This window comes from Chanodichthys erythropterus, chromosome 20 (genome assembly GCF_024489055.1).
Source record: "Chanodichthys erythropterus isolate Z2021 chromosome 20, ASM2448905v1, whole genome shotgun sequence".
Classification (NCBI taxonomy): Eukaryota; Metazoa; Chordata; class Actinopteri; order Cypriniformes; family Xenocyprididae; genus Chanodichthys; species Chanodichthys erythropterus.
The window spans coordinates 26878620-26898078 of NC_090240.1; the positions used below are offsets into that span (position 1 = coordinate 26878620).

A 19459-nucleotide genomic window follows, 5' to 3' on the forward strand; every position below is an offset into this window, starting at 1 on the left:
TATTTTGCTTGTATATGCTATTTATTCATTATTAATTAAATATGAATTCATCCCTTTTATTAGATGAAATATTCAGGCAAAATAATTTTATATTATTTATTTTTTAATTAAATAAAATTATTATTTTGCCTTTTTATTTACACAAAATAAAAAATTAAAAAGATTTTAAATCCAAATAAAGAAATAACATTGGCATTTTACCTTTAAAATAAAATAAAATAAAATAAAATAAAATAAAATAAAATAAAATAAAATAAAATAAAATAAAATAAAAAATAAAAAATAAAATAAAATAAAATAAAAATTAAAAATGCTTAATTTTGATTGTATTTTTATTTATTTGTATTTTTAAATGCATTTAATTTTAACTTTTTAAATAAAATGCTTATTTTTGGTATTTATTTTAAAACGCAATTCTTTAGATAAAATATTTAAAATAAAATAAAACAAAATATATTTTGCCTGCATGTTATTTAATTTTAAAAATGGAAAAAAATGCTTAATTTAATTTTTTCTTTATTTTACATTTATGAAAGCCATTTATATACTTTATCATCAGCATCAGCATCATCAACCAAAATAAGCATTTTATTTTCATATATACTGTTGGCAAGTACCAGCTGTGTAGACATCAAAGTATGTGATCTTGTTGGCAATGTTGCCTGCAGGCTCAAGTCCTGGGCCCTGGGCAGTAACCTTGCTGGAGTCTCCCTGAGCCATTCCCACATCCACCTCAAATGGACTCTTGGAGATGTGTTGCCCTGCAAACAGCACAGTCACCTAGGAGAACAGACACAGGTCAGTCTATTAAATGTCAGGCAAGGCAGTTTCTTCTACACCGTAAGGCACCAACTTTATTTTGAATATCACATTGCATTTTGTCCCATTCTATGCTTTCCATTTCATATTTTTTAGGTGACTGTAAATATTTTTGGGTACCTTGTGTTGTCCAGTAACTTTTGGCACATAGAATACGGAGTAAGTGCGGTTCTTGTCATTGTTGGCTGTAACTTTAGCCTCCTCGCGATGGCCGGCGGGGTCTTCCACGTAAACCAGTACCTCGCCCTGACCAGCACTGATGGTCTCAACAGTGAACACTGCCTTCTTCATCACAACATTACCTGTGGGCTCAATACCTGCATGGCACAAAACAATACCCATGATTCATATATTATCCAAGAACTCTCTCTCAAACATATTAAAATGATCAATAGCAGACATCACTAAACTAAAAGCCACAGCAAAACAAAACTGCTATAAAGTAATTGATCACAGTTTACCTGGTCCATATGCACGGGCCTTTTTGGGGTTGAGTTTGGGCCGCAGGGGGGCACCAGGCTTGAGTTTGGCTTTGGGGAACTGGGACAGATAAGTCATAACAGAGTGCTCGTCCACATTGGGATCAACAATTTCTTCTGGAGTGATCACCTGGTGACGAAACAAGGCATGTGATTTAGCCCAAACCAATCAAAACACACACAGTTAGTAAACAATTTGTAAAACAAGGTAATTTTTAGTAAAAGTGTTCACTGTGCAATATGGTGTCTTGAAGCCAAACCCACTTGGCAACGGAAATTTATGTTGAGTGGCAGGACAAACACAAGAAGAAAAGTCAGTATCATAGTAACTTCTACCCTGAGGACGGAAACGTAACTAACCACATGCATAACTGACGGCACGCAATATGCCAGGCTTGGCATAGGTTGCAACAACAAAAAAAAAACAAAAAAACTCACTGGGTAGTTTCAGGACATCAGTAGAGAAAAAGTGATTTGACTCAGTTCCTTATGTGGCGTGACAGAGCCAAACAATTTGATGAAGAAACCACAAAAGCTATGTTGGTGTGCTAAATTAGAAACACACCAGGTGGGGGCTCTAAAACATTGTTCTTTGATTATTCAGTAGTTAAAGAAAAGGCAAGAGATGACTAAAATAAAGTACCTGAGGAACACCAAGCCAGTCATCAGCCTGCTGCATGGCCTCCCTGGCATTATCCACAGGCTTGGTCTGATCCCAGGAATCCCAGTCTGGACAAAGACCTGCAAATCAAAAAGAAAAAAATAAATAAATTGTATTTGGCCAAATATTTCCAAGGACTGTGTCATTAGACTATTTTTGAGCTTGTCTTGCTACTTGAGAGCATAAATAGTTAATCAAACTCAGCAAAACTGAGCATCTTTTTTTTTTAAGTTTGAGTCACTTCCATTTAACAGTTCAAAAATGATTTGTTTATTACTCAAAATGTCCCATTATTCATGTAGGCTAACCAGGAGGATTTAATACTAAAGTGTTTCAGCCCTCAAGTGGTATGAAAAGATCTTGAGATCTTTCATAATTCCCAGATCCCTTGTTCACCTGGAGCACAACTGTCCACCAGTGCGCCAAGGGCTTTCCCTGACTGCCAGTCGCGGCTGAAGTTGGTGATGGGCAGCTCGGGCAGCTTGTTCTGTATCCATCCAAGCAGCCTCTGCTTGGGCGTCTTCTGCTTGCTTTCTTCGGTCTCCTCCTCCTCGTCCCACATGGGCATAGAGATGGAATAATGCAGGATAAGAGTCCATATCAGACCCAAGATCAGCTTCAGGTTCCCATCCACTATGGCCTTACTGTCTGTAACACAGAGACGGAGAGAAGAGTTACACAGAGACTGCCAAAACACATTGTGGTAAATTGATTTTTAATCATCTGAAAGCATCTGTAAGCCATAAAGCTGGAACAAATCTTTTTACCATTCAGCACAAGATGGTGCAATATGTTTCTGACCATCCTAGAAATGGTCATCAAACAATGAAGTGTTTGTATCTGCACTGCATATTTGAAACATTCAGACTTAAAGCTGGCACGACTTCAGATTCAGAGTGTAGATAATCAGAGGAGACATTTGTGGATTGGATGTCTAGATGGTTGGCACGGTCCAATATGAGGGTCTTTTTGGGACAAAATTTCAATTTGAAATTTGAAATAGCCAGATGAAGCCTTATAGCCTAAGCTCTGCTATTAAAAAACAAAAAAGAAGAAGAAAGAAAGAAAAATAGGGAAATAAATGTAAATCCTCCTCTAGTCACTCCACCCTGTTTCAACATCAAGATCTGAACATACTTATCTACCCTCATTCAACACTTTCACACTTCCCTTTCCATCTCTCTTTAACAAGAGCATACGCCCATCCAGAATGTGGTTATAGGCTTGCAAGTTTGTCTCGAGTCACAAAGGACAGTTGCAACAATTCAAAGCACAGACAGAACACTCACTCCACTGCATACACTGCATTTAGTATTTAAGTGAGGTCTAATCCAAGCTGGGACATTGAGAGAAATAAAAGATACATTTGAAGATAATGTGAATAATGGTTCACTGATAGTGCGGTGAAACTTCCTGTTTTAACTGAATCATGCTCCACTGAGGATGCAGTTAACCTTGCAGGGGACAAAAGGGAGGGGAGATTCGATACAACCCAGAAACCAATGTTCTAGCAAAGAGGAGGTGACAAGGCAAGTTATGTTAAACAAACTTTAAACTGAAAAACCTGGATTTGGCGGTTCATAGCCAGAGTGACACTCCTGAATTCACCATACTGTGAAAGTTGAGTACACTTTGTTTCAGATTAGATTTTAAAAAAAAAAGTTTAAGTATTACTGAAAGATCGGTCCCTTCATTGAATTTGAATTCTACCAAAACCTTGAAGCTTAAATTAAAATGCACATAGAGCTCATCAAATATGGTAAACACTTTGATTACACTGCTCGATTCATAAGAAATACTTTTACCAGCTGTGCTTGTTTGGCCATGTAAAATTGACACATTTTTCTCTAGCTCTGGTCTCCCGTTTTGAGTCAATTTCTGAATGTATCAAGTGCTTCCTTTCCTCTTTGTGACAATGTTTTGCCTAGCTAGCTAGATTGAGTTTGAAATGACAGTTAACTCAAATTTCAAACTCAATCTTGCTAGCTAGGCAAAACATTGTCACAAAGAGGAAAGAAAGCACTTGATCCATTCAGAAATAGACTCAAAACGAATGCACTGTATATTATAAGATCTCGCATAACATTTTATCCCCCTCCTGACCCGTTCCAGTTATCCAACTGTGCTTGTTTGGCCATGTAAAATCGACACATTTTTCTCTAGTTCTGGTCTCCCGGTGCGGTTTACAAACCATGAGCCCCCAGAGCCTGCTGGAATTCATCTTGGCTTTTGGTGAAGGTGCTATTGAACCTTCTCTGATCCCTTTATTCTCAGACCAAACACACTGGGTATGCGATTCAGCAACAGGGCAATAATACAGAAATTTATGAACCCATAAAAAAGTGCCATTATGATTAATGCTGGAAGAGGAAGTTTAAACATCACCAAATTCTTCCAGAGTCAGCTCAAATGGAACATCATGTAGATCATGCTAATTTTATGACTCTAAAAGAATCTTATTCCTACAAGATCACTGAAGGAAAAAAAAAAAAAAAATGAGTGAAATATTAGAAGCAAACTCAGTCAGCATAAAACAATAGCACAGATTATGATGAGTGACTATTGCAGTCTGATTCACTGTTATGCTGGTGAAATGAAGGCCGAGAAATAACAAAAAAGACAGAATGAAAGTCTTATTACATGGGAACTTGTTGATACTTGTTTAAGGTATTAGAGGCGGGCCTAACAAACGCAAGCCAGGGCAGGGTTTACAAAGACATCCTTAGGGCCACAAAAAAATAAATAAAATAACAGACAATACAATTAATTATTCAGAGTTATTTTCTCACATGCAGCATATTTTTGGCCTTTAGGGCCTTGGTAAGTTATCGGTTTCTGACAAATTCCTTTGGTGGTGTTTTATCTGTTCAAAGTCAGAGCAAAGATCTTGACTCACTAGAATTGGAGTGATGTGAAGTGGGGGTGCACATACAATTCATGCCATCTTATTCATCACCACCCCAGCGGCCCTCCCTCATTGACAGAACAGCATGCTGAGGTTTGTGGTTCCCACGAAAATATGTAAATGTTAAAAGCTTCAGGAGATCTTTTTGGGGTTAATTTGGAATGGGGGTAGGAATGTCTGAATGAAGAGTCTGCTAGTCTGTCCTAGTCCTGTATAATTAGGCTGATTTAGAGTCATGGCCACCAAAAGCTGATCAGAAGCATTTCTTAGGGGTTGGCCACATTGGATGCGTTCTTGCATTTATAAATAGCTGAATGGAGTGCATAATGGAAATGAAAGCAAAGGTTTTTTTTTAGACTTTTCTACACTTTAAAAAAAAAAGAGCTAATGTTTAAATAAAGTAATAAAAAATAAAATAAATGAAAACAATGTCAACATAAAAAAAAGACTTTAATTTTCCTGAAATTTATTGTCAAACGTGGTTAACACATTAGACGATGCTTAGTGGATTGTAGTGGTGATTAATTTAGAAACAACTTCTGTGAAATTGAACGGCACACTAAAATTTATTCAAAGTTCAGTCTCATTTTAGAGTATCACTATCCAGATTTTTATTCTGTTAACTAGTTGATTCGTGCATGATCACTTGACCATCATGAACTAGAGGTGGAAGGGGGTTGGAGGGGGACACAGGCCTGGTGACGCACTGCACACAATGGCAAACATATGAAACATGACAGGAATCCGTGTTGCAGCAGCATTCCCACCACACACTGCAGGAAATATACACACAGCACACTCATTCCTTTTAAGGGCATTTGTGCTCAAAGCTCTCCATCAAATTCCCAAAACATGAATCTCATGTCCGAGAGAGAATGCTGGCAGTGAGTAAGAGAAGATAAACCAAAAGAGACTGAGATAGAGATAGATGACGGAAAGAAGAGAGGGACAGTCAAAGACAAAATATACAAATGAAAGAGATAGCCTGTGTCCAAAACCCAAGGAAGCGGCATTCCTGTCCAGTCACTCGATGACTAAACAAGCTGTTTTCTGCATGAAGGCATCATGACGTCATGTCTGATGACCTAAAACAAATCTGAGAGAGATTTGGACAAAGCAAACTGGCTAAGTGTCCATAATGCTTACTTCTCATTAGACATGAGTCATAACATTTTTAAATGAATTAAGGAAAGATTTTTCAAATGGGGTCTTTAGTAATGCTTTAACATTAACTAACAATGAGCAATATTTTTGTTACTGTATTTTTTAATCTTTGATAAAAAGTAGTTAATAAAAATTAAAACTATTCATTTTTAGTTCATGTTAACAAATGGAACCTTATTGTAAAGTGTTACTGAACTTATTTAAACAGCTAAATACAATACAATTTTTTCCCCCTCAGCAGCAAAGGATTGTGAATGAAGGCAGAAAGGATGTTACGCAAACACTGGATCCGATATGCTTTGTTACCTTTCTACCCCCATATACTGCCTGCCAAGTCTTCGGATACAACCACAGACTTAAACAGGGAGGGACTGGGACAAGGTTGGGGAGTTGTGGCCTTCCCGTTTGATCCATGTTGGAGTGCTGAATCATCAGTAGTGGATCAGAGCAGAAAATCATTCCCATGACTCACCCCTCTGTCTGGACATGCCAAATAACCTTAGCCACTCTGACATCAGCCCTCATCCTTGACCCAACATCACCGGACAACATAACACACTGCAGATGTCTGAAGACGGGGAGGAGGAGGAGAAGTGTTCGTACCAAGATATATTTCATAGGAAAATGTCACATATTTCAGTTCGATAATTAGCCTAATATCCTTTCATTCACAAAGTTGAGGTCATTTTCCAGCAGTGGGGGTTTCATGTTTGCTCACAGCTGTAGAGGAGGATTGAGGAAATTGCACACATTCCAAAAAGGTCTTATCATGGTCAGGACGTCTATACACAAACACAATCAGAGATGGAAAATTCAACACAAATGACCCCCCCTTCTCACGCCTTAGTCTAATAAGGCCTTTAAATCCTCTGTGGAACACAAAAATGATATTTTCAAAAATGTCTGATGTTTTCATTGTCAATTTAATGAATGTCATTGGACTCCAGTGTTGTTTGGACTCCAACGTTCCGCAGAAGATATTAAGTCAAACAAGTTTGACTTACGACATGATTGAAGAATTGCACTTTCTCTTTAATGGAAGTTAAAGTCACAATGTAATGGAAGAAGAAACTGATATTTTCTTCCAGATGGTGACATACATCAGAGTGAAAAACCACTGAGAAGAGGAAAAAAAAGAAAAAAAAGGTTTGGGTGGGACTTGATTCCATCCATTGGTTAATTGGATTGGATGGAGGCAAATCTGAGAGCTTACAGTCGATTGTCAGAAAGGGACAGGGTTTAAATGGAATAAATGATTGGCGAAGTCCAAAATACATCAGCAGAGAGAAGTCTGAGGTTTCACTGGAAGAACAAGTTATGACATTAGATAGATATAGATAGATAGAGATAGATAGAGGACTCGTTCACAATAAGATTAATAAGATGAATTTAGAACATAGATCGGGTGAATTTATACTTCAGGACAACTTTAATAAAGTGTTAATCTAGCTTTTTATAAATTACAGGCATGGGTCCCTCAAATAAAACTATGCGATTCAATGTTTTCAGTTTAACGCTGGGACAAAATTTTGCCACACAGGACACCCGCAATGACACTAGCTAGTCAGCATGTTTCTTTATCTAATATCTGCAGTTTGAAGAACCTAAAATAGCATGAAAACAACGGTTATTGCTGAAGGTCTTAATGAGAACCATGTGGCACAGAAATGGCGAATTCTGATCGTCCCAGATTTTTTTTTCTAAAATAGAGCACATCCAATACATGATTTTAGAGCATGAACTCTGCAAGAAAACTTCCTTTTCTTTTACTTTCTATGACTTGCAAACGTCCCTCCCTCCTTCTCACTCTCTCTCTCTCTCTCTGGAAATGCTCCCCTTGGTTTTTTAGCCTTAAAAGGGCAGAAGCAAACTTGATCCTGGCAGGCCACCCATTCCCTTGCACAGGGGTTTCTGATTACAGCAGGGAGAGGGAGGGAACAGGAGGAGGCAGAGAAAGAAAGAGGAGTAGTTAGGGAGGGAAAACTGACTAGAACAGAAAACTGCTGCGGTAGTGCTTTTGTAAAACCCCATATTGACAGAGCTGGACTGTCATTTGGCTTGGATGTTTAGTGTCTGGATGGAACCCAGTTCCATCAACTTCACCTCAAACAAGAGGCCAGGAGAGTATGTGTCCATATTAAACATACGATTTTCATTACATCAAAGCCGATAGTGTGTTTAGTGCCACAATCCATATATCACACAGGCATACAAGGCCAGTCTACATTTTAACAAGATCACAAAAGATCTGGCCACATTCAGTTATATTTCCGTTCATGAGTATTTCTGCCAGTGTGACTGTGCACATAAATCTCTGCCTTTAAGTAAGGGTGGAGACAAATGCCTTGGGACAATCTGATAAGTGCTACTTGTGCTGGATTCTTTTCCTAAAACCATCATGGATGAATCACCCCTACAATCTCCAGACAATCCTTACAAGGAGTTTTACATCAGCATGCAAAAAAATGTTGGTGATGAATTCTATGGGTTACCGGATCAAGGAAGTGCCATGCAATTATACTCATTAGGACAACCCCCCCCCCCCCCCCCCCCCCCCCCCAACCCATCACCACTCCATCCCACCTCCCTTCTCCCAAACTTAATACGTCATATCCTCAGTCTAAAAATATTGCAAAAAACAACCCATTTCTCTGCATTAGCTTAACTCCAGGCAAATTCAATTTCTTATCTCCAAAAGAAAGGGGCAAACTGAAATGCAGCAATCTCAGCTCAACAGAGGAAGAGGTTATCCCCCTTTCATCAGTTTCCCAGCCACAGTGTATTCTACTCATCTTGATTCACAGTCTCCTCTGCTGGTTGCATTTATCTGTCTACCTACCCATTTGTCTGTCTCGGTTTGTTGTCACGAGGCTTTCCAGAGTACTCGCGTGGCAGATGTCTTCATGTGGTTTTCATGGAGCTGTTTGTCTAGCATGGTGACAATGTCCTTAAAAAACCTTTAAAGGGGTTTACAGTAAAGTGTAGCTTCAACATCTGAGTCACAGAGTCATTCAAGTACAAAAATCACCTTATTCTTTTGTTTACGCAGAAATTTGGAGATTCAAGTACAACCAATTAAAAGAGCACAGAACACGCAAACAGAACGGTAAAACCACACCGAGGTTAGGTTGCGAGACTTGCCATAGGGTGCTTTCCAGCGTGGTGAAGGGTGTGAGGGTACACGATCACGCACACTTATACACGTGCCACATATTCGTTGGTGCAAGTGCGCATAAGAACATCCTATTTATTTTAGTTTATGCCAAATTTACAGATATTTAAAGCAACTGCAGTCACATGGAAATCCTGTTCAGGAGTGTAGCAGTTCAGGCTCTAGAAATCAAGATTAACAAATTTATGCTTCTATAGTATAATTTCAAAATCAGTGACTAGTGCAGGACCACCCATAATCCTTACATAGATCCACCGCTGAACCACCAAGCAGACACTAACTATGGAAACCATGCCAAAAGAGCTCAGCAGCAAACTTCCATTCCCATGAAGCATTGCACATGAAGTAACTGGGTCAGATTTCCTACTAGATACTTGTGCATAATTGAATGTTTTCCATTTAACGTATATAAATTTATTATATTGTATCCTTAATGACAGTACGGGAACAGCTTGATACAATTTTGTTGTTTTTGATTCGATTACATAATACACAGTGCTTCATGGGATTGTAGTTCGATATTAAAAAAATTAACCCGTTAACTGTTACTGGCCCACAGCCATTACATATTTAAAACAGTAATATCCTATACTAAACCTAAACTTTCAAAATAAAATTACAGAGGAGCAGTAATTTATCAATTTGCAACAAGCATATTTTCATACTCATTAAAGCATGTTAACACCTTATAGCGATGAATATGAAAAATCAATGAAAATTGGTTGAAACATGTTTGTTTTCATGCCAAGTGTTCAAAAAATAACATCCATTAAATTTGAGAAGAAAAGGTCTGAAAATGTTTTTAATAGGGAAAAAAATAAATAAATACATTTATGGTTGTGGCGGCAATCTATAACCCACATACATATTGTTTTGATGTTTATTAGAGGCTGAATTCACATCAAATTCTGCCAAACTTCCCATACTACTTCTATATAGGATGTCTACTTCATAAATTGTATAAAAATAATGGAAATACATGGTTCAGATGACTCAAACCATATATGGAAATGGAGGCGCCCTTATATGGTCAGTAATGGAGCTTGGTTGTCATCTAGTGAAAAAGTGTGGTACTGCGCTCAAACAAAATCTTACTGAAAGCTTATTTTTTGAGATATCAACCTGAAATTTGGAACACTTTGATTTACTTGCAGTTTTAGAGTAAAACTGGTTTTGTAAAATTTTTACATTTTACATTTTCATAAATTTAAACTTCTATAACTTTTTTTTCTGTTTTTCTGTTCTTATTTCACTTCTACAATAATCTCCCAAATCTCATCTTTAAAATAAGACCAGCCTTACATCTATATTCCAAAGTATTCTTGAATTACAAGCATTTAAGTTTGGATAGTGCATTTTCATGTCTATAAAAAAAAGTGGGGGTGACAGCTAAGAAGTTAAGTATAAATGATAGTGATTCATCTCAAAACTGGTTGGTTTGGTTATTGTCTTGGAACTTTATTTTCTTTTTTTTAATCCTCACGGAGAAAATGAATGAGAAAAATACTTCCGCAACCAATGCAGTTTAAAAAAGAAAAAGAAAAAAGCCCCACTGCTGTGCTCCATGCCACAGACAGTACAGTCTCTCAAATGAACAGGAAATCCTGGCACTGCCAATAAAGCACAGGAACATCAGGAGGCCTCTCTAGCCATGGACCTGCTAAATAACTACATACCTCTCCATTTAACTCTGTAACACCTTTTTAGAATCAAGTACTTCAAGAAAATGTCGTCTTTTTTTTTTTTTTTTTTTTTTTTTAAACTGCAACATGAAAAAGCTAAACATATCCAACAAATGAACAATTAGTTTTATAGTGAGAACATTTAAATGTGATAAACAGAAACATTTGAACAGGGCAGCAAACTAACAGCGTAAACTCAGTATAAGTTCAAATGATCAGTGCAAAATCAATACACTGGAATCATGTGTTCCCTTTCAATTTAACCTCACTGCATTCTGGAGGCTCTGACACAGCAGGCCACAAGTTTATGAAAGTTATTTTATTCTGCACCTATAGGCATACACTAATTGCCTACACAACAGACACGAGTCTTAACATGCAATTCACTTTGACAACCCTAACAAAGACCATTATCCTGACCAAATTCACTATTCTGACTCCATACAGAGCTATTGCATTTAAAAGGCAAGATATTGAGCAACTTGCTAAATAGCATCAAATATTCTTAAGTGTCAAATGATTAAATAGGTTGTGTTGATCAAGATCAAGCACCATTATGCCATATTTAAATACTAACATGCCAGATGAAGAAATAGATTAGAGTGTCTCTAGGCACCACACTTGAAGGCTCTTTTATGAGCTCCACCCAGATCAAGACAGAGATACAAGGCTGTCATGTTCTTCCCCAACTTGGAAGTCAAATCTATTTCGTATAGACAAGTAAAATATGCGGCCTGTCATGACAGGGGAACACACATACCACTTTTATGCTTGCATCAGCTTACATACAAGCACACACAAGTGCATATTTAGTAATTCTTTATATATTCACACATTTTAATATTCTTTTGGCAAAGCAAGAACATCAGTGATATAAACAGTTCCAGTTACTAAAAACTGACAGCAATGATTAGAAAAACAAACTGTCCTACCAATAAGCATACGGTGTTTCTGTTTTCTACAGAATGCAAATAACTCATATGCATGGCGAAAAATGCGTAATTCATTGACTGTGAGATGCCATCATAAAATACAGACAATCACACCATCATCTGTGAATATTAAGCAATTCAGAGTCCAGCAAAACTTAGTTTGCTCATATTAACAGTAAGGGATGAAGGTGTTTCTAAATACAAATATTGAGCAATTGCTGAATAGTCCTTGATTGCAACATCTGAAAGGATGTTTATTCATACCCTCTGGGCGCAGTCGGGAAACTATCCCACTAAGAACAAAACCCTACAGCCATTGGGCTGTGGCACTGATTATGAAAACATGAGCTTCCTGAAGAGAACAAATTATATTAAAGCACTCAGAATGATCAATCTGGACTGAAAATTGTAGCTTAAACTTGGAAATAACATGCAAAAATATTTAAGATTAAGAAAATCTAAAGATACTGCATTATTTCTAGGACAATAATCAAAGATGCAAATCTGTGACATTGATCATGACTCTGAACAGATGGTCAGAAGTAGTGTTTGCTTTCATTAAAGCTGAAGATTCTCTATGGATCATCTCGAATCATGCTGGAGAACTTCATAAGTTTGTGCAAAACCTGATGAAAACCTGATAAAGCTGTCATTAAAGCAATTAAATACCAAGACATTCTCAAATTCACTCAAAAAAGTATATATAATATAATATAATATAATATAATATAATATAATATAATATAATATAATATAATATAATATAATATAATATAATATAATATAATATAATATAATATAATATAATATAATATAATATAATATAATATACATGCGCCGGTTTCTAAGATTTATGAATTTGAATTGTGTAGTAAAATTCCATCGAATTGAATAACCCTTACATATTAATATTAAATTCATAAAATAAATGTGTAAGGATTATTCAATTCAGTTTGATGGAATTTTACTACACAATTCAAATTCGTAAATCTTAAAAATGGGCTTGAATATTTTTGAATGTAATCTTATATGAACCTCGGTTAGATGTAGAGATGTTAAGATTATGAGTAAATGACTATTCTCATAATTCTGTATTTTCATGAATGAACCTTTTTAGATATAGGACTGTAGATTAGGATTGCATAACTTGAATCAAAGAGGTCCACTCTTAGAGAGAAACCAAGAAATAAAAATAAAAAAATATTCTCAAATTCTTAAAACTTCAAAATTCAATATCAGACTGTGCAGCACACATTCTCACTCTTCACCGCTAGTGTCTAAAATGAGCCATAAACCTGAGGGCGTGTCACTGTGTTAGTCATCAATCACAACCGGCATTGAATGAGCGAACCATGTCTGGACATTTCTAACACAGGCAATGTTGTGCAACTTGATGTTCTAATCTATCCGTTAAAACACTGGCACCAAAAAACTATTTTCAACTCTGATGAAGACAAATTCGCTCCTTATGAGGGGAAGGCGTGTCCTTGCGGATCGATATTTCTACTTTGTGCGGCTGGCCTGGTGAATGCCATGTTCACGGATAGCCACGTGAGAATTAGAATAACAATAGACCGACAAATAAAAACTACATTGATATGAAAACCTCCGAGGAAGTGAACATTCCAACTGAGAGGAGCGGTTCAGTTCTCCACCCTCCGCGCCCTGCAGCATCAACATTTAACAGTAAATAACAGTCTGGGTGCACTAGTTGAGCTTTGACTCATTCAGCACTCAAACTATGGTTAAACTACCCTAAAACTATCCGCCACGATGTCTACTGCTGCTTTACGACATTCGGGGCTGGACTTGCAACAGTTGAATGGAGCGACTGTGGTTCCTCAGAATCCTCACTTCTTTGTCAGATTCTGCAAAGGCGACTAAAGCAATCTTATTTTCACCACCGCCCGCCTGAGCAACAAGTTACAAAAAGTCCACAAAACACGTGCAACTTGTGAAGCAATGATACAACTTTGCACAAAACAATCTGTGGCCACAAAGGCCTTCAATTCCATCAATCTTTCCCGTTATTTTGTGGCCTGCCCTGTTTGTTGGCTATGCATAACTCGGATAGTTGGATGCAACACACATGGGAATAAACACCAAAAACACATAGTATTATCATTTTCTAACAATGTTTAATAAAGTGTAATGTTCAAAACTGAGAAATAAAAAAAGCACACATACCTATGGACACCAGCTTGATGTTTTCCCGGTCCAAGAACTCCAGAGCCACAGAGACGTTCTCCAGCTGCATCTGTCTGAACGTGGGGCGCTGGTTGTACTTGCGGAACATCTTCTTCTGGCTGAGCACCTCCAGAAGCGCGATCAGCCGGAGCCCATCGCTCAGGTCCGTCTGCAGGTTCGCTATGCGTTTATTGACACATTTCAGATGCTCGTTGCACCAGCGCGTGAATGTATTTTGCTGGATCTTCTTCCATGGTGCGTCCTCGGCGAGATCTTTCTCTGTAGCGGGCATGTCTGCGTCCTTGTCCGGGGAGAGAGAAGCGTTGGATAGGGGAGCGGCGGCGGCGCTGCTCGACTGGTGGGGGCGTGTGTGTTGACTCATTTTTATCGACTCGGGTCTCCTGCACTAATTCGCTGTCTCGCTTTTTGGGTGGAGTCTTGAGGAATTGTACAATTTGTGTGCTCTTCTTTCCAAAGTTATGTGACTAGAAGGAAAACAAAAGATTTGACTAAAATCAGGCGAAAATACACATGGGATATGGGCATTTCGTAACATTTGTCATTCTCATCAGTAAGTACGTGGACCTGTTCAAACATAGATTGTTTCTGTAAAACTTCTACCGTTTTTAAGAAGTTGCTGAATGAATGTGTGTCGTTGTTTCATTCATTTAGTTTTTTTTATTCTGTAAGTGAAAGGTAACCGGTCTGAAAACAGCACACTTCTGCAGCATTCACAGGATATTACGCAATGAGAATGTATCTAGTGTGTGTACACTACCATAATGGTGTGTTTGCTCTTCATGAACAGACAACGAATATTACAACATTTGTCAAATTAAGTTTTCGAAATATAGAAAAAAGCGTCAAATCTGTAAAGAATATGGTTACCTCCTCAGACATGTGAAAGCTTTTTATTTACTTTACATTTAAAAGCCAATGCAATCAAGTCCACTATGTAAAACCTATTATGGACATTAATTCTAAAATAGTGTTTCACTTTATGCGTTTATCAACACACGTAGATCTAGTCCAGACTAAATCTAAACAAATGTTCTACTATGCCATATTCATGTGGTGACGTAAACGCTACCACCACTAATTATCAAATTATGAACTGCTGTTGGACAAGATGTCCGAATAACTTAAGTGAAAATTCACAATAAATGAGTAAGAACGTTGAAAATATGTCTAAAGAGGAGTCCGAATACCAAAGATGTGCATATAAAAATCTTGGCAGGATTTCCAACCTCCTTGTACCCATTTTTATTGGAGAAAGTCACAAAATAGAACAATTTAGAGCTGCATTAATCCAGCATTTGACTAAATAAGGCAAATGGGCCAAAACAGTGTGTGAGGACGCAGTCCAAAAAGAATGTTTCCCTTTAGAGCTTTTTTTTCAGCATTTGTCTCTCCAGGAGAATCTGTGGAATGCCCTTCATGTAATGAGCCACCGATGCCCCCCTGACCCCCTCTCCAATTCCCCACCCCCCATCATAAAACATCTACATAACCGCACATAATATGTTATACTCTTGTTCTCGTTCTCTCTCTCATTCAGATTTATGCTCAGGGAATGCCTGATATTTTTAACAGAACATAAGATGAGCAGAAGGGAGGCTCAGGCTAGCCTTCAGGTTTTTCATTACAGTCTCATAACATAACTTAAAATCAATAAGGTACATTGTGCCAGACTCAACTGCATTCATAACTAGTTATTTATACTCTTTGTAATGTATAACCATATATCTAATTTTCAACAAAATCACTTATTGTTCTCAAATCCCATGTGATATTATAATGTCCACAATACAGTTCAAGTGTAAATAGGCCAGTTGCTCAGAAACAAAAGAACAAACAAGTCAGGCATTCAGAACACACCAGTACTGCTGAGCCCAGTAGTTTGGCGTCACCTGCAGGAAATATGAAGTATAACAGGCTGATTTTTTTCACACACAGAGCTTATTGATAGTAAAAAAAAGAGAGAGAGAAAGAGTAACATTTCTTGTCTGATATAGTAATTTGATTTTCAATCATGGATGTTAAATTAAACAACTGGAATCATCTGAATCAGCAGGTTCTCCTTTTTAATCTGATGTATAATTTTCACATAAACTTTCCAACTTTAAAGTTGTTTTTTAATAAATAATAATAGAAATATCATGTCTGACCAGGCAAAATGGGTTATAACATTTTCCAATGTACCACAAATGGGACTGTAAGTACTGTAGCAGACAAATATGGGAATATTATCAAGCTTTGAGACACATTAAGAACACTGAGGTACACTCCCTTATGACAGAAGACTTTTAGTTCACCCAAAAATGAAAATTCTGTCATCCTTTACTCATCCTCAAGTAGTTCCAAATCTGTGTTCCAAATTTCATCTGTTGAACACAAAAGAAGATATTTTGAAGAATATGGGCAACCAAACAGTTGATGGTTTCCATTGACTTCCATAGTATATCTACATACATACATATATATATATATATATATATATATATATATATATATATATATATATATATATATATATATATATATATATATACTATGGAAGTCAATGGGGTCCATCAACTGTTTGGTTGCCTATATTCTTCAAAATATCTTCTTTTGTGTTCAACAGATGAAAGAAATTCACACAGGTTTGGAATAATTTGAGGGTGAATAAATGACAGAATTTAAATTTTTGTCTTTAACTCACAGCTGTTGACAAAAGTTAACTTTTCTGAAGGAAACAATGATAATCAAAACATGATCTAAACGTAATCTAAATGTAAACATGATCTAAATGTAATCATTTGATTTTAGTATAATCACTGGACATAAGGTTCATTTAAGGACAGATAATTGTCAGAATAGTGAAGTGAAGAGGGCACGTGATGCCATGATTCAGCCATGCTGAAAAGTGTGGTTAACCCACACACTGGCTGTCAACCACAAATGTTGATGTGCATCATGCCTGCATCAGTGAAAAACACAGATTGCACATCGAGTGGAACGATGGCATTATGGGTATTTTTGTAAAGGTGTTCAATTCTTGTGTCAACAGGATGTGGCTTTTCTATTGCTGGTGTGCACATAAAAACTATATTAGAAAATATGAGCAGCTAGGGTGTGTTTTATATCATTCTTAAATGCAAATAATTATAACACTGCAAGAGACTGGGACTAGTTGTCACACTTTGTACTCCAGTGAATATTTCTCAGAGAAGGTTTACGTTTGGTACATACCATAAAGCCTTGGCTATACAAAAAATCTATCGAACATTTCCACCATTGTTACCCAGAGGGGGGGAAAGGTACAGTTCATTAGTCACCATGAAATCGAATTGGACAGTTCTTATCTTTTCATGGAATATAGCAGTGTTTATTATAAATTATTTATCCATGCACATTTTTTTTTTTTAAATAATGTGCCCTCCTAATCTTTAATCAAAATAACTCCTCCCTCTTGATGTTACATCTATACTCTTCTCTGATGATGTGTTTACTGGTGCGAAGGCGGGACAACCTGTCACTCACATGACATCACAGCAATACTAGCAAACCACAACCATCCAAGGATCCAATCAATTTTCAATAGACAAAATTAACATTCACTTGAATATGTCACGATAGGGAAGAAAGAATATCACAACTTTTCAACTTTAAGCACAGATTGACCAAAATGAGGCATGGTGTCAAAGGTGAACTGTCACAATGGAGCCTGATAAATTTATATTAAAAAACCTGGCCACATCCAGGCATTTATGAAAATAAAACACCCCTATCATGGCAAACTTTCAATTAAAATCTACTTATATTATATAATAGACTCATCTGAGTGTATTCCAGTGTGGTTTATAGTGCTCAGTTTTTTTAACAAACAGCTATAGGAAAAAAAAAATATATATATATAATGAATGATACTGTAATTTTAGTTTGGAGGACAGAATTCACTGAAATTCTGTGTAAAAGAATGACTCTTGAACCACGTGTTTGAAGCCAAGATACAAAACGACTGCTAGAGAAATTTGTGTAACTGGACTTTTGACTCAAAACATTATAGTTACTGATACATAGATCTTGTGACAACTTTCCTGTGTGACAACTAGCCCCGTTCTCCCCTATATAGGAAGAACAATTCGTGTTTTCTCGTTACAACTCGTTACAATTCTGTCTTACTATTGTCATCCAGGTGAGGTCAGGATGTTTCGTGCAAGATTCTCCTCGAGCATGGGGGGGCGCGCGCAACTCACATCAAAGGATGAAGGGCGCGCGGACCTTTCCATATTTTCCCTTATTTGGTGAGGAGACCTTAATTAGATTACGAGTGATGAGCCAAAACCTCTGCAGAGCATTGGGTTTATACACTTTTCGTAAATGAGGACATAATATGGAGTATTAATATGAATTAAATATTAGCCTAACGTTTGGATTTGCATGTACAGACAAAGCCTTAATGTAGTCTAAATGATTTCTTTAATATTCGCTTTTCGTTTTATTCTGTCTCCTAGTTCTTCGCAATATCGTATAAGCATGCAGGGCACTAATAAGTACTCAGTATATGATATTCAGTCATTCAGCACCATTACGGACAATACGCTGCACGCACCCATCCCGCTACACGAAACATTTACGCAAAACACAAGACTTTTTTGTGGCAAAAAGTCTGCGTCATTGTTTTTCTACGAATTTATCCCTAAATGAATTTAGTTTAGGCGCAGAACTATAATAAAAGTAAGCTTCCCATAACATTGGGCTCAACAGCACTTAATGCAATACAAAACATGCCTCGCAGCCCTAAATAGAGGTTTTATAACTTACATTTTGCTGCTTGTCTTGAAGTGAATCTTGTTGCTGTATCCCTTCGGTTTTGCGTGTTGCACAGGCAGCAGAGGGTGAACTTCACTGTACCTCAGTGCAGAAAGCTCACTGAACGACCCTCCCGGACCGGACGAGTGTCCCTGGAGGAAAGGCTTGTTCGCTGAACTCGAGAAAAAACACTAGTGACACCCTTTGTCTTTTCTGCCTCCTTCTGTCCTCTCTGCTCTTAATGCAAGAACCTTAATTGGTAAAGTATCAAAGAGGGGGGTTACTCTTGTGTTCGCGCGAGCCCCTCTCGAGCTGACGTGATACCGGCGGCCGCGCCTTCAGATTGTAAAGGTATGATGTCACCCTGTTCAGAGCGCCTGTATCTGCTCCATCTGCCTGAACACTGTTGCTGCTGCTCGACAAAGAGCTTCGGCTGGCTGTTTAACACCAACAGTTGTTGAGGTAATAATATACATTCATTGTCTTAGTAACACAAAATGATATTACTGACTAGAACACTCTGACATAGGTTACATTAAAAGACACAAAACATTGTTTTTTTTCTTCTCACATTGGATTTCATCCAACCTTTATACTGCACAGCATACATGTGTCAGGAGGGTCTGTTTCCTGGTGTGACCATTCATCCATACTGTAGTCT

The 19459-nt window shown here is 37.3% G+C and overlaps 1 protein-coding gene across 1 annotated transcript in view; it reads right to left on the reverse strand.

Annotated features, from left to right (window-relative positions):
- The window catches only part of flna (filamin A, alpha (actin binding protein 280)), a 41131-nt gene extending 22100 nt beyond the window's left edge, over nucleotides 1-19031 (reverse strand). Inside the window, exons 1-7 of the mRNA XM_067371308.1 lie at nucleotides 18811-19031; nucleotides 14002-14486; nucleotides 2356-2607; nucleotides 1942-2039; nucleotides 1281-1428; nucleotides 940-1136; nucleotides 618-780 (exon numbers count right to left, since the gene is read on the reverse strand). Coding sequence (XP_067227409.1) covers nucleotides 618-780; nucleotides 940-1136; nucleotides 1281-1428; nucleotides 1942-2039; nucleotides 2356-2607; nucleotides 14002-14383 — 1240 coding nt within the window. The 5' untranslated portion in view covers nucleotides 14384-14486; nucleotides 18811-19031. The remainder of the gene's footprint in view (nucleotides 1-617; nucleotides 781-939; nucleotides 1137-1280; nucleotides 1429-1941; nucleotides 2040-2355; nucleotides 2608-14001; nucleotides 14487-18810) is intronic.
- Nucleotides 19032-19459: the final 428 nt, after the last annotated feature.